Source organism: Trematomus bernacchii, unplaced genomic scaffold (assembly GCF_902827165.1).
Source record: "Trematomus bernacchii unplaced genomic scaffold, fTreBer1.1, whole genome shotgun sequence".
NCBI lineage: Eukaryota > Metazoa > Chordata > Actinopteri > Perciformes > Nototheniidae > Trematomus > Trematomus bernacchii.
This window is the reverse complement of record NW_022987640.1, coordinates 1,119,946-1,135,829: the sequence shown is the minus strand read 5'-3', so window position 1 is coordinate 1,135,829 and position 15,884 is coordinate 1,119,946. Positions and strand designations below refer to the sequence as shown.

The 15,884-nt window shown below is 37.2% G+C and overlaps 2 protein-coding genes across 4 annotated transcripts; both read left to right on the top strand.

Annotated features, from left to right (window-relative positions):
* The first annotated feature begins 1,126 nt into the window (after positions 1–1,126).
* LOC117484755 (C-type mannose receptor 2-like) lies at positions 1,127–4,893 on the top strand. Of its 3 annotated transcripts, none has more exons than XM_034133176.1 (5): positions 1,127–1,208; positions 1,946–2,019; positions 2,240–2,530; positions 2,983–3,321; positions 4,079–4,893. In XM_034133176.1, exons 2-5 carry the CDS (start codon positions 1,986–1,988, stop codon positions 4,414–4,416), a joined length of 1,002 nt encoding a protein of 333 aa, XP_033989067.1. In that variant the 5' UTR covers positions 1,127–1,208; positions 1,946–1,985; the 3' UTR covers positions 4,417–4,893. The 3 variants fall into 3 exon arrangements, with proteins under 3 accessions (XP_033989067.1, XP_033989065.1, XP_033989066.1); XM_034133174.1 differs by having other exon boundaries at positions 2,240–2,623; XM_034133175.1 differs by having other exon boundaries at positions 1,166–1,208; positions 1,979–2,019; positions 2,240–2,623.
* Positions 4,894–5,698: 805 nt separating this feature from the next.
* gucd1 (guanylyl cyclase domain containing 1) lies at positions 5,699–15,112 on the top strand. Its single transcript, XM_034133173.1, has 6 exons — positions 5,699–6,022; positions 6,965–7,049; positions 8,728–8,893; positions 10,161–10,252; positions 13,283–13,524; positions 14,099–15,112. Exons 1-6 carry the CDS (start codon positions 6,016–6,018, stop codon positions 14,188–14,190), a joined length of 684 nt encoding a protein of 227 aa, XP_033989064.1. The 5' UTR covers positions 5,699–6,015; the 3' UTR covers positions 14,191–15,112.
* Positions 15,113–15,884: the final 772 nt, after the last annotated feature.

Sequence of the window (15,884 nt, the reverse complement as noted above, 5' to 3'; positions counted from 1 at the left end):
AAAGCCCAGTGGCGATCTGCTCATCTCTCATTGAAATAATATGCTACAAAGGGGCGGACTGACCGTAGTCGAGGAGGGCAGAAGCAACAAGCTTCAGGTTCAATAACCCAGCTTAAATGACTGGAGAGAGGCGAGCTCTTCTTGGGAGGCCGTTGCATTTATTTAGCTGTTCTTCTGTTTCACAAAATACATCACAGACCTCTGTTTTCCTACTGCCTCGTATCACTTCCAGAAACATACACACGCTCGCTCACTCTCTCTCTCTCTTAAAGGGACAGCGATCTCATCTCACTCTGCATGACCCTAATATCATAACATGTGTGTTCTGGAGAATCACAGAACGGACGATCGTCCTTATTATTATGCCGTTTAAACCAATTATTTAAATGTGTTTGTTAAATTCGGCATCATGTAAGTTGCGCTGACAGGTCCACACACTGCTTCCCCGCAGCGAGGCCCCCCCGCCCTCCTCACGAGCGTCAAGCTCCTCAAAAAGTTGAGTGACACTGTTATAGTTAACATAAGAATTCTTGTTCCGGCCACACCATTGGGTTTTGTGAGGTCACAGAGACTTATGGCCTTTTGACCACAATCAAACGTAAAAAATGGGACAGAAATCGATTCATCCTTGAGTCCAAGTGGAAGATTGTGCAAGACTTGAATTAATTCCTCACGTTCTCCTGAGGTATAGCATTCACAGGAATGAAATAACTGGATGGACAGACTCATAAGAATAGAGACAACAAAGAGATAATGTTTTTGACTTGTTGGCTGTTTCAGAATAAAGAAACGATGTGAATGAAACAAAAATAATATTGACACACTTATAATATGAGGTGCTCAAAAACAGCCAGAATGTTCTCTTAAAGCTGTTTGACATATGGTAACAAGCAATATCCTTACACAAATATTAAAAATATAAACATTCAATAGTTATCATTAGTGGATATTTTGGAATGGTACCTTTCTTTCCTTGTGTCAACAAGGAAGTCTGTTCAACTTGTTTCCCTGTTACATGTAAATGATATTCTTTCCATCAATGGATACTGTATCCACCATGATAGACCTGTTTGACATCTGAATTTGAATATTCAAATGTTTGCCCAAAGGTGGCTCAAAGAGAGCAGCGACCTCGTCGTTATCTGAGTCTTCACCAGCACATCGAGAGAGACAGAGAGAGAAGCAGCTGACAGGACGACTCAGGAGAAGTAAGTGTGATTCTGTTCAGTCACTTTCATATATTGTTTATTGTGTGTGCAGAGTGCAATATTTTCCTCAACATATATTTCACATATTCTAGTTATCAGATGGGAATTAGTCTTATTTATTTGCCTGACTAACCATGAAATCAGGTACTTTATAAAAAGTGATGGATGCAGCCTGTTCTGCAGACCCCCACTATGTTCATGTTTAATAAAATAACCTGAATGGTTAATCTTACATTTGAATTGCTATGTGTAAACACAGCCATCTGATTCTCAGTTAAATGACAACATTTTTTTTTTTATTAGGGATAGTTCACCCGTTACACAAAGAAAAGAATGCAAACTCTAAAGTTGTGCTTATAAAAGGAACAATGGGAAATGTAATTATTCATTATTCTCAAAGTTTTCTTTCCATTCTGGTTAAATAACCCATCAAGTCTAACCCACTCCTGAAACGTTTAAAAGTAGCAGAACATTGAAAGGTGAATATCCAAAATAATAAAATATTATTATCGAACCAGCAGATTATAAATATTATAAACTCCACACAAAGACAAAAAAATGTCATCATTGCATTGCACTCTATTGTAAAGGTGTTATAGTTACTGTTGACGTTTGATGCATCACATTATTTGTGTTTTATTCAAAATAGATATTTTCATGTGCAAAAAAAAAAGACATTTCACAATGTGAGCCTGTTGGTGCTGTTGATGCTCAACATTTGCATTTTTCCGCTACAGATTTGCTCCCTCATTTGTTGTTTCACATAACAGAGCAAATATGCAGTGGAGTCTGTTTGTGCTCATTCTGATGGGTAAGTGGATATTTTATTAAAATCACATCTGGAGTCATGAAACAGCTCACTCTTCCTAACAATAAAAAGTTAAATAAGTGAACTCAGAGCTCCATTAAGATGAAGGGGATGATGTAAGAGGTGGGGGTGATTTTAGTACTCATGAGTTTGATTTAATGATCAGATGCTTGTCATACTGTCAGCTCCATCACTGCAGAATTTACTTTATTTTTATTTTTAGGTCAGTGTTCCTTCTTCACATGTCACCTCTATGAGTACCACTTCATTCAAGAAAATAGGTCCTGGGATGATGCCCAGAGTTATTGCACAGAGAAATACACTGACCTGGCCACAGTGTCTAACATGAGAGACGTGGAGAGACTGACTAACCCTCCACAGACAGGCGCCTGGATTGGACTGAGGAGCATCAATGAAGCAGATATTAAAGAGTGGCACTGGTCTCTGCCGGGAGAGAAGTACAATCCTACAGAATGTGAACCAGAATGGGGTCCAGATGAGCCGAACAATGGAGGTAACCATCCTAAGAACTGTGTGAAGATTAAACTCTCCCAAAAATGGCACAATGTCCGTTGTTCTCACAGACTTAACTTTATCTGCTACAATGGTGAGTATATGTCACTATTAATGCTATATAAATGATATCATACTGTGTAAAAATAGTTGACAGATAACTCATGTTGTACACTGTATTACATTTAATGAAAGAAAATGTTGCTTTTTACTTTTAACATAACATCATTGGTAACTTTGATGATACAATTCTACTTGTTTGAATACATTGTAATGGTAGAGCATAGGCATATTTTTTGATTATGCAATCTACATTATTATACCAAACACTTTCATCAATCTGAAACTTAAGTGAGATTGTGTTCATATTTTTTTTATATTCTTTTTTTAACATGATTTAACTAAGAGAAAATGATTTAAAAACTTGTAAAATGTGTCTTTTCATTCTCACAGAAACAGTGCCACAGAAATACTTTTTAATTGTTGATCCAAAGTACTGGCTTCAGGCTCAGAGTCACTGCAGAAAACATCACACTGACCTGGTCAGTGGACTCACAGAGATCAGATCAGAAGAATTCAAGAGCATTACCAAAGAATTCAACCACAACCACCTGTGGATCGGCCTGTTCAGAGACACCTGGAGTTGGTCAGATGGGAAGAATGTCTCTTTCAGACACTGGGATCCGGTCTTATTTAAAGACGAAGCCTTAAAGACATGTGCTATGACTACGAAAAATGGAAAATGGAATTCAGACAAATGCACAGTTAAAAAACCCTTCTACTGCTATGACGGTGAGTTTTGCAAAAGTCATTGAAAGTATTTTAGTAAACATTCATCTGCTACTCAATAATATGTATCTAATACCTAATATATATATATCATTCCAATAACTTGTATATAGACTCGTACTGCACTATTCCACATCATCACTTTATTTTATAACTATTTTTCTTTTTGTATTGCTTTTGCTCTTATTGTTATTATGTTATTATGTTGCATTGTTGGAGAAGCCTGTGACATAAGATTTTCAACTACATAATTACTCTGTAGCTATGTCAGATTGACAATAAAGAACCTTGAACTTGAACCTTGAACCTTGAACCTTATCTTCTTGTCTTTATTTAAATGTTTGTATATGTATGTTGAATATCCTTTAGTGGAGAAAATATTCATAATATACATGAAATTACAGATCTGGATTTGATGATTATTCTTAATATAGATGATAGCTTATTCTACTGAAAATTATAAAACCCTGAAACAGCAGAAAGTAATGAATTTCATTCGGTCATGTTTTTGTCCTCACATCTTTTTATCCTGGCTTTTACAAAATGTGCCACGTGATTTGTTGCCTTAATTTCCTTTATCATTGGTTTTCATTTTGTTTCTATATATATATTTTTTTATAACTAACCTCTAACCCTTTTAGAGACTTGTATTAATTACAACAACAAATGATGATTACATGGTGCTATGTTATTGAAATTCAGAGTTGTTTTTCAATAAATGGTTAATCTACGTTTAGAAAAATATCCATTTCAATTACAGACAAAGTGATCCTGATCAATGAGAGTAAGACTTGGGATGAGGCCTTGGATTACTGCAGAGCGAACCACAGTGACCTGGTCTCCATCACTGACAGTCACCAGCAGAGATGGGTCGAAAAGAAAGCCAAGATGGCCGACACTGAGTTCGTCTGGCTGGGAATGCGCTACACCTGCACTCTGGATCTGTGGTTCTGGGTCAGTGATCGTCTGGTCTGCTATCACAACTGGGCCCAACAAGAAAAGACTGAGGGTTGTGACAGGGCTACAGCCATGGAGACAGATGGAAAGTGGTACAAAAAGGCTGACAATGAAAAGTTTAATTTCATCTGTGTTAAGTAAACCCATTGGTATATTTACTGCAACAAGCTTACTCTTCTCTAATATGTATCTGCTCTCTGGGTTTATTGAATGGCTCTAGTTCAAATATAGAAATCACAACCTGAAGAAGGGAGAAACTAAATTACTAACGGATTACTAATTGAGGATTAGAAATTGAGAAAAAGGGGCGACACTACATTTAACATGTTTTTGTCTCTGTGAACATCTGAATTACTTTATTATATGTTTTTGTTGTAGGAGTTATTCATATAGTACATGTTTATTTATCCTCTTAAAGTGTGAAACTTGTAATCTTCATTTGAATTGTCAAAAAATATATAAAACGACAAATCTATAATGTTTTGCTTTTCATAAATATGTTACGTAATGGTTGAAATGTGGTGATGGTTATAATATGTGTATCACTATTTTTGTCATATTTACCTTTATGGAGTTTTAACTGGATGTTTAACTGTCTAAAGCTGAATAAACGATCTGACCCCAAAACAAGGTGTGGTTCTTTCATTCACTGGCTTTAAATAGTCATGTTTAACATTTACATAAGAGGTGCTTATTTGACAGTAAACACATATATAATCTATGGGTTTATAATTGTATAAACTTGTAAATTGATGGAGATATTTGTGTTGGTCTTTTAACACTAGAGAGCGCTCTTGAACAAGATTTTCTGTTGAAAATATGTGCCAGCTGTCAGTGAGATATGCCTCTGAAAGTCACAGCAATGTACACAAACAATTTCATTATGACTTTCAAAATAGAACTTTGTTGAAAATAAATGTCACGTAATTTTAAATATTTTGGAAACTTTACTACACGCGTGTTCAGTTTTACACTATATTGAAATGTAAAAGTTTAATTAATATTAGCTATATAACACGTGGCAGAAACATACATAATAGTCCGCTTTTTTCAAACAGTTTAGCAGAATATGAATTTTTCGTGGAACAGGAATCACTCCCACCCTCATCCACCTCCACTGGCTGCCGGTCAAGTCCCGCATTTTTTGTTGTTATTCTGTTTCTTTATTAAATTTACTATATTTTATTTGCGATTTATTTGTTTGTGTTTTGGTTTCTTTTTTTTATATATATATTAGATTTTTTTTTAGCTATTATTATTATTATTTCGTGCCAACAAGCTTTTGATTTGATTTATTAATTAATTATTTTTTTTCTATATTTTGTTATTTCCTGCCATCATTGCTTTACCTTCCAGTCCAGCAGGTGGCGCTAATACACCAAATCGTTTTCGCCAAATTAATTCGACGAAGAAGAAGCTTCTCAGCCAGTATGCTAGCTAACAAACAGCGAAGTGAAGCATAGCCTGTCTTAGCTAGAGCCGCCACCATAAAAACGTACTAAAAATGACTTTCCTTACTTTCATCCCTTACTTGTTGAGTTAACTAACAACTGTATGGTGCTGCGGTGGTGTGAGACGAGGAGCTAGCCTCGCAGCTAACCTGCTAAAGGACTACTTATAACTGTTAGCCGGTTAGCTGCTAGTTAGCATCCATGGAGAAGAAACCCAACCCTAACATGCTGTAAACAAGACGCTCCAGCTGGTCTTTAATTAGCCCAATTAAAGACAGAATACAACAGAATGACAGGTGAGTGATGGCAACATATTTTAATATAAACTTGGATAGATAAATGCGTTTTAAAGGCAGCAGTTACTAATGAAAACTGTCAAAGCTATGGGCGTATATGGACTGTTGACTAGAGGTAAGAGAAGTACTCAGATCTTTACTTGAGTAAAAGTAGAAGTACTCAGATCTTGTACTTGAGTTAAAGTAGAAGTACTCAGATCTTGTACTTGAGTAAAAGTAGAAGTACCAGAGTGTAGGAATACTCTGTTACAGTAAAAGTCCTGCATTCAAAATGTTCCTCAAGTAAAAGTAGAAAAGTATTATCATCAAAATATAGTTAAAGTACTTACAGTAAAAGTAGTCATTGTGCAGATTGGTCCATTTCAGAATAATATATATGATATGTTTTATAATGATTGATCATGAAAGTGTTCTCAAAGCTGGTAAAGGTGCAGCTAGTTTGAATGACTTTGTATACTGCAGGGTAGCTTGTGAATTTACTCCAGGTGGAACTAAAGTCTGATTTAACACTTGATTATATTTCACATCATTCATCCACATCTGTAAAGTACCTAAAGGTATTAATTGTAGTGGAGTAGAAGTACAAGGTAGCATACAATGGATATACTCAACATGTTTTGACCGAAGTGGGAAGTAACTAAGTAGTGTATTTATACAATCATATCAGTATCACACAGTTGAATAATGGCCCAACTAGAGTCTTGAGTTAGTGTTAGAAGTTTTGTTGGCTGTAAATGTTACTGCTTAATACTTGAACTCTTTCCACTTGTAGACGTGTTACGAAACAGTACATCTTATTGGTGTTTGAACCCAAACTATCACGCTCCAGATAGCTTATCAGGGTGTCTCCATTCTGTCTTTTGTAAAAAAAATTGTACTGTGCATTTTCACCATTGTCCATGAACAGTTTTGAACTAATAACTCCACCTGTGGTTTTCTCAGAGGATGCCGTCTTGTTGAACGTTCCTGTCATTCGGCAGCTGTACCACTGGGACTGTGGCTTAGCCTGCTCCAGGATGGTGCTGAAGTAAGTGCTCAGAAGAGTTATATTCAATATTTGTTTGCATTATATGACATTATCAGAATCAGAATCAAGTTTAGTGCCAGGTACGTTTACACATACAAGGAATTTGCTTTGGTATCTGGTGGTGTGAACATAAACAATCTCAAAAAATAAATATATAAGTAAAAAAAAAAAGTATTTTTTTAAGAAACAAACCATTTAGCATTAAAAAAGGATGTTAAAGACAAGTATTTACACCAAATTTAAATCAGAATACCTTTATTATTCCCAAAGAGGGGAAATGTACATTGTTACAGCAGAAAAGAGCCACATGTTACCTAAGTAGCATGCACCAACTATGCCTAACCCATAGTTGGTGGTTAACAACAAGGAGTGTTATAGTCTGTGAAATGTAACTATACAAATAACCTAAAAGCTAAAAAACACTTAGGAGAATGAATATATGGCAAACTACAGAGTATTATATTTTAATGTGGAGGGCTGTGCAAAAAGCAGTCGGAGAGTTGAGCATGAACATGGCTCACAGTATTAAGAAAGACAATGGTGTTCTTAATAATTACAGTCAACATTAAGTCAAAAAACACTTTAACTTCTCGTTTTAAGAAACCTGATCCCACTGTCTTGACATCAGAAAGGTCAGATTAAGGCCGTGTTGGAAAGGTTGTTGTTTTTCAATGTAAAATGCTAAAGATTACTAGTTACCCTGTTGAAGTAATAAGTAACGTGACTATTTAATAACCTCAACAAAGTTATGTAACTTCATACATATTGTTACTAATGCTTTAAACTGCCAATAAACAAGTCAGCGTAAACCTAGCAAACGTAGTCAACACCGATTACTGTCAATCTTTATTTAAAAGTGATTCAAAATACCTTGAATTAAGATTGAAACACACTTACACAAAAACAAGGTGTAATGCGTGATAAAAAAAGTTTGGTTTTATTATATATGTTGTTCATTTTTGAGAAAGATCTGAGGCTAAAATGTTTTTTGTTTTAAAAAGAATCCTTCCTGTGTGAGGCATGAATCAAAATGATTGAATGTCTCTAATTAGACTAAAGGCCGCTACACACCCACCTGAGACCAAAGAACGCGTACCGAAGGCGTCCCGACTTTTACGTCAGCTTCGTCGCCTGCGTCGGCTACGCCGCCCGCTACGCCGCCCGCTACGCCTCCCGCCTACGAACACACCGCAAATACTTCAGTCGATGAGTGGCAATAACTGTCCTTACCAGCAGGCAGCGGTAGTGTGAACAGCCAATCAGAGTGATTGCTTGGGCCGACTTTCTCTGACCTCCCGCGGCCGATTCAACATGTTGAATCGGCCGCGGGAGGTGTGAAAAGGTGCCGTAAAGAGACGACGGTGCGGGACACACCAACCTGAGTAGGGCGCCGCGAATGCCCGACTGCCTCTGACGGCCTCTGAGCTTTAGATGTGGTCATTACATGCATGCAACTTTAAACATTGTACATATTGTATTCTAACTGTATTTGTGTCATTGTGTTTTGTACCCATTCATTGGTGTTTTCACATTTATCTAGTCATTTTACTATATTCTCAGATATGTTTGTTGTTTTTACATTATCATTCATGTTTGTTGATTTGTGAAGACAAATGTGATTTGTGATATTTGGCTATATAAATACATTTTAATTTAATTTAACTGTCCAATCTTGCAGGTACCTGCACCCACTCAGTGACGAGGAGTTCCAGAGAGCATGCTGGGAGCTGAAGCTGACGGAGAGTGTGTGGACTATCGACCTGGCCTACCTCATGTGCCATCTAGGAATCAAACACTGCTTTTGCACGCAGACTCTGGGTGTTGATAAAGGCTTTAGGAATCAGGTTAGTCCTATCCAGAGATGGCAAAAGTACACACATCCTTTACTCAAGTAGAAGTACAGATACTCGTGTTTAAAAATACTCTGGTAAAAGTAGAAGTACTGACTAAACTTCTTTACTCAAGTAAAAGTAAAGAGGGCTTTGAAATGTACTTCAGTAAAAAGTACCCATAACTAGCAGCTGTTTTAAAGAGTACCTGACCTCCCTTTATATGAATAGAACAATAATGTCATTGTTAGCTAATGAATGTTTCCATGCTGAACAACGGCAACATGACAACGTTTTCATTCCCTCTTCTTTAGAGAAGACCAGGAAATGATGGATACACGGATCGTGTTCAAATCAATAGGCACGCAATGACTCTAAATAATAATGATCACGCCACCAAACACACATTCAAACTAAAGGAACCAGCCTGTTTGGGAAATGTAAGAAGTAGAAAGTACAGGTATTTGTGTTCACAATGTAAGAAGTAGAAAGTACAGGTATTTGTGTTCAACATGTAAGAAGTAGAAAGTACAGGTATTTGGGTTCAAAATGTAAGAAGTAGAAAGTACAGGTATTTGGGTTCAACATGTAAGAAGTAGAAAGTACAGGTATTTGGGTTCAAAATGTAAGAAGTAGAAAGTACAGGTATTTGGGTTCAACATGTAAGAAGTAGAAAGTACAGGTATTTGGGTTCAACATGTAAGAAGTAGAAAGTACAGGTATTTGTGTTCAACATGTAAGAAGTAGAAAGTACAGGTATTTGGGTTCAACATGTAAGAAGTAGAAAGTACAGGTATTTGTGTTCAAAATGTAAGAAGTAGAAAGTACAGGTATTTGTGTTCAAAATGTAAGAAGTAGAAAGTACAGGTATTTGGGTTCAAAATGTAAGAAGTAGAAAGTACAGGTATTTGGGTTCAACATGTAAGAAGTAGAAAGTACAGGTATTTGTGTTCAACATGTAAGAAGTAGAAAGTACAGGGATTTGTGTTCAACATGTAAGAAGTAGAAAGTACAGGTATTTGTGTTCAAAATGTAAGAAGTAGAAAGTACAGGTATTTGTGTTCAAAATGTAAGAAGTCAAAGTAAAAAGTCGTCAGAAAAATAAGTAGTGGAGTAAAGTACTGATACCAGAACAATGTACTTAAGTTCAGTAACGAAGTATTTGTACTCCACTTCTTCCACCTCTGGTCTTATCTATCAGTCATGCCCTTAAACCACATTCAGAAGTTTATCGTTCTTTGTGTGTGATTAATGTCTCTGTTGTCTTTTGGATGGTTTGCAGACCTTCTATAAGAAACACTTTGATACAGAAGAAGACCGAGTGAATGAGCTTTTCCTTAAAGCGGAGAGCAAAGGTGTCACGGTGAAGAAATGGTGAGTTGTCTGTATAACGTTATTTACTCAGACAAAGCCACCAAATATTGCCTCGTGCTGACAGAACATCTGTGGCAATCATTCATGCCGCCATATCTGGTTTCCTGCACTGGTTTTAACAAAAATGAACATATTCAGCTGAGATTTAATATCAATAAACTCATCAAAACAAGGCTGACATGATAGCATCTTAGTGCCAAGTTTGAGAAAAGTCTGTATTCATGCTGTGTCAGGATCGTATGCAAAAAAAGTCAAGCAAACAACTTTTCAAATGCGTGTTTTTGAAATGGCGTTTGCATCAATCAGGGCTAAATATGCTAACATTGTAGCTTCTTTATCTACATACATACATCTATGTAGGCATAGACATTAAGTAAAGGATAATGTGTAGCGAGGCGGTCATTACTGGAAAAAGAACATCCCTTATCTAGGGGTGCAACAACTAATCGACTTAATCGATTAAATTAGATCACCAAATGAGTTGCCAACTAATTCAGTCGTCGATTCGTTGGTGACGTCATCACGTGTGTTTTACGCGCCGTTAAGCTCCAACGTTATCGGTCTTTTTATCGGTACTGGAGACATTTAAAACATATATGTCATATGTGTTATTGCTAAATAAACATTATATCACAGTCTTAGTTTCGCCAACTCGTTTCTAATATGCAATAAGACAAAAAAATGCGTCTGTGATGTATTTTCGATCTTTCCAATCCGAATGAGATCTCTCTCCCCCGTCTGTGTGTGAGGGGGCGGGGCAGTTTACACACATGCGGCTGCTACATGCAGCAACACACACACGCTCTGCAACATGCATGCAACACACACACGGCGGAGATGGCGGAGAGAACTAAGCGCTCCAAGGTGTGGTTAAATGTCTTGAGGTGGATAATGCTCGTTGCCAAAAATGCAATAAGAGTTTAGCATGTAAGGGCGGTAACACGAGCAATTTGTATGTCTTTTTGAATCAAGTATTCATCTATATTGTCTTCAGTGTTAGTTTCCACATGCCTAAAACAACCTCAAGCTAAATCTAAAAGTTGATGGCTAAATAAGAGCGGATAATAGTCCGAATAGTCGATTAATCGTTTCATTAATCGATAGATTAATCGATTAATAAATGAGTCGTTGGTTGCAGCCCGACCCTTATCACACGGCCACACACGAAACACACTACCGACTTGACTCCCGATATTAATTTAAATGAAACGTCCAGGTTCCTTTTAACCTCTTTCCCTCTCTTCACCCTCCTTAGTCATTATGGTGCTTCACAGCGGTCTGTCCTACTGTCATATTGACCTCTGAAATGTCCGAATTGACCAATCAGAATCGAGTATTCAACTAAGCCATGGTTTAACTAATAGGTTTAAATGCAATCTACGTACTGTGAAATGTTTATTATTATTATTATTATATAGCATCAGCCCACAGGTGTCTACAATAACTTACTTTCTCTGTATATATTTTTCAGTGTAATCGTTGCTTCCCGTTATGCAGCCTTAAACACACTTATTTCAACTACGATATCTAAAATCTAACACGAAATCTTGTCTCATATACTATCGTTATAATATAGACATATCTGACAACCCTCAGACAAAGTACACCTCACACCTGGATGTGTCTGTGGATGTTTCTATAACACCCCTTGTTGTTAAATACCAACAATGTGCAATATGTGCAATATATATATATATATATATGCCGTTAATAACTGTGCTATCTATACCTGGCTGCTAAATCCTCAGAACTGTTACAGGATGTGTATTTTGTAAATTGTGTAATTTGTGTTTTATGCATACTTCTTAGTTAACTTCTTAATTAAGCTGTCTTTGTCTCTTTTCTTGCTGTAACAAATGTACATTTCCCCAAAGTGGGAAAGAAAGAATCAAAACAGCTGTAATAAAAGTGATTACAGCAGGAAAACATTTATCAAAACTGACACTTTTGACATTGATAATATTATTCTCTACCCTCAAAAAAGGTCTTTGTATTTGTTAACATCTCTGGAGGGACTTTGCTGCCATCTCCTGACAAAAAGAAAGAAAGCATATGAAGATGAGACATGCCTTCTTTTAATATCCATAAAGGGCTCATTTCAAAATAAACGTGGATTTGCGTAAAAAACTAGTTTTTCGGGGTTCGGGTGTTTTGTTTGATTTTAAATAAACAAAGTCTTGGCTTTCAGAATATGAAACTTTTATTTCCAACATCACACGATAAATACATTTTTGAAGCTTGTAAAGGGAAGGTGACAGCTCTCACTCGCCACTCGGCTGTTCCGCAGCGCAGCTTCCCCTCCCTCCGGCTGACATTATGAATGTAAGGCGTATAGTAATCATAGATATCAAGGCAGGTTCCGTGACAGTTTGTTTTCATCGCCTCCCACGCTGGGATTTGAAATCAGATGAAAACAAACTGTCACGGAACCTTCCGTGACAGTTTGTTTTCATCTGATTTCAAATCCCAGGTGAAAACAAACTGTCACGGAACCTGCCATCTGATTTCAAATAAACAAAGTCTTGGCTTTCAGAATATTGAACTTGTTTCTGCAAATTCAGATGATAAATACAACTTTGAAGCTTGTAACGGCATAATTACAAGCGGAGTAACTTGACGTCACAGCAGGCATAAGAACACCCGGTGTTTCTCGTGAGTGTTTTCCCCGGGAAACGAACACAATACACACAAATGCAAAATTACACAAACACACACACATAGACCTACTGTACACACACACACACTCGCGAGCTTCCCCCAGGCCAGTAATCCAAACGAAAATATGTTCCCTCCGTACTACTTTGATCATTTGCTCCGCTAATAAGCAATCAGATCGATGGATTCCAATTCAATAAATCCATATTGAAGTTATTTTTATATCCTATTTTATCTGTTTTATTGTGTTGCACTGTTGGAGGAGCCTAATATTTGTATTGTCATAACTACACTGTAGCTATGCACACATGACAATAAAAGCCTTGAAACCTTGAGGGGGGAATATTCTGATTGTCGGATTGTGTTTCCCCGCAGCTCTGTGCCGCTTCAGGAGATCCAGTCTCACCTGGAGCAGGGCCACGTGGCGATCGTCCTGGTGAACGCCGTGGTGTTGACCTGTGACCTCTGCTCCTCGCCCGTCAAATACTGCTGCTTCCTGCCCGTGGGACAGAAGTGTTTCTGCAGGAAGCCAGAGTACCAGGGGCACTTCGTGGTGGTGTGCGGCTACAACAGGACCACCGGCTGCGTTTTCTACAACAACCCGGCGTACTCTGACCGTGAGTAAACCCTCGCTGAATGTGGCATCACTGAATTTGTACAAAAATGAAGTCACAGTATCGATTGGCTACAGGGAAAAACAGACCAAACTGATTTGTATAATGTGTACAAAAAAAGCTGTTAAATGGCTAAAAAAAAGCTGCCATTAATTGACTTTTTATCCAATTAAAGCAGCATTTTTACAACAAAGCTTTTAAAGAATGTTAGTTTTTAACTGTACATTTTAACAGAAGATGTATTTTTGTTATTTCTTCTTGAACGTCATATTAAATATCTTCAGTACATCCCCTTTCCTCCAATACTTGGCGTAATTAACCTGTGTTTTTATTAGGTAATGATAGAATACAATTGCATGTGAAATATGTTATAAAATAGAAAAAATTTCCCTGGATTTTACTTATATAATCAGTTGACTAAAACAACATAATATCGACATAAACTGAAAAGAAATAGACAAAAAAAGCACATTTTCAGGTTCATATTTGTATTTTGTGCCTCTTTTGTTTTACTTACAATTGCATTTGACACAAGATTAAGAAAAAATACAAAAAACTGACCTTTTTGTGTTTTCAGGCGTGTGCTGCACCAGCGTCAGTATTTTTGAGGAGGCTCGGCGGAGCTATGGGACAGATGAAGATATCCTGTTGATCTATAAGGAGAGTTGATGGACAGTGAGGATGAGTTTTATCTTCCTCTTCCTCAGCTCATCGTCGTAGCGACAGGACGCTTCAGACCAAGGACTCACAGCTTCTATCTTTCTCAGTTTCTCCGGTCTTATCAATACCACTCGAAGGCTGGGATGATAATAATCCATATTGAATTTATTTTTATATCCACCTTCGCTGAGCAGATGAGTCTAAATTCATTTTATTGTGGAATTTTAACGACTGACATTGGAGCTAAGGAAATCTCAAACTGTGAGAGTATGAGACTTGTAAATAAAATGTGGGAATCATGACAGGATAGGAAATGTACTTGTGCTTATAATCCATCCAGGACTGATGATGAGAACATTTAATTTATCCTTTTTAGAAAGTCAGTCGCTTCCGATGGACCATGATGGGATTTTATTTTGGAGTCAACGACGAAAGACACAAATATTTTGCCATGAATTAGACATGTTTTGGTCAATTTAAAAGATTGGTATAAGACAGTGGCGGGCGTTATTTAAAGGGCCACACAACGCTTTATCTCTTATTTTTTCCAGAAATAAGATCACATGAGTGACACTTGGAAGAGGCGGGACTTCCTCTTAATTTATTCGTCCTGTTGAATCCTCATCACCAGTTTCATCTCCATCTAAATCCTTTACTTACCTCATTGTTACTTTTTATTCTTATAGAGTGGTGCAGGAAAGAGTCCTAAAACACGGAAATACGTCCGATTCCCTTGTGTGGAAGTCAATGGTTTTTCTGAATGTGTTTTTGTTTTTTAAGCCTGAAATAAGGTCTGTGGTTAACACAACGTTTTGTTCTATGACATAAAATACGTCAGTTATACCCCACTGGTGAATGTAAACATGGCAGTTGCTAACAAGTGTCTAAATGAGACGACTAAAGATCATCACGCCCAACATTAGCCACCTTTAGCTTAGCGCTCGTGAGGTGAAGTCATGTGACCGTGCTGTAGTTCCTGTATAGCCCAACATTAGCCGCCTTTAGCTTAGCGGTTGCTACGTGAAGTCATGTGACCGTGCTGTAGTTCCTGTATAGCCCAACATTAGCCACCTTTAGCTTAGCGGTTGCTACGTGAAGTCATGTGACCGTGCTGTAGTTCCTGTATAGTCCAACATTAGCCACCTTTAGCTTAGCGGTGAAGTCATGTGACCGTGATGTAGTTCCTTTAGAGTTTCTAGCAGATTCTATTGCTGAACAAAACGTCTAAGTATCATAAACGTGTGTTAACCACAGAGGGTATTTTTTGCTTTTTATTGAAAACCAATTAAAAAATCCCGTTGGCTTTTTGTCGAGGAATCCCTGGGAATGCTAACTTCCGTGTCGTCCTGTAAAAATACTTCATCAATGCAAAACTGCATTTCATCAACAGGGAAAACAGGAAGTAATTTGAGAGTCTCAGGTAATTAAAGCCCTAAAGTGTGACGTCAAATGCTAATGCAACAGTTTGTTTATGGGACTCTGTCTGGATATTGGATTTACATCAAAATGAATGTGACAGCTTCATTCACTTTAATGGGGTAAAACATCTCGTGTGTTGGTGTCGTGGATTATGGAGAAATTAAAAGGTGTTTTTTTATTAATCATGTGGCAAAACAAATCTCCACTAATGTGTTCTCTAATTGAAAGTGGTGTTAACTTACCTCACCGTCACTCCGTTGTTGTTTATGTTTAAGTTTTTGCAC

What these genes read in the sequence shown, in the direction of transcription:
- LOC117484755 (XM_034133174.1), top strand. Translation starts at nt 1,986, where the DNA reads ATGCAGTGGAGTCTGTTTGTGCTCATTCTGATGG. An exon ending in TAACTTTATCTGCTACAATG is followed by an intron (nt 2,624 to 2,982) that starts GTGAGTATATGT and finishes TCATTCTCACAG; the next exon opens with AAACAGTGCCACAGAAATAC. An exon ending in ACCCTTCTACTGCTATGACG is followed by an intron (nt 3,322 to 4,078) that starts GTGAGTTTTGCA and finishes TTTCAATTACAG; the next exon opens with ACAAAGTGATCCTGATCAAT.
- gucd1 (XM_034133173.1), top strand. An exon ending in ATAAAGGCTTTAGGAATCAG is followed by an intron (nt 8,894 to 10,160) that starts GTTAGTCCTATC and finishes GATGGTTTGCAG; the next exon opens with ACCTTCTATAAGAAACACTT. An exon ending in CAACCCGGCGTACTCTGACC is followed by an intron (nt 13,525 to 14,098) that starts GTGAGTAAACCC and finishes TTGTGTTTTCAG; the next exon opens with GCGTGTGCTGCACCAGCGTC.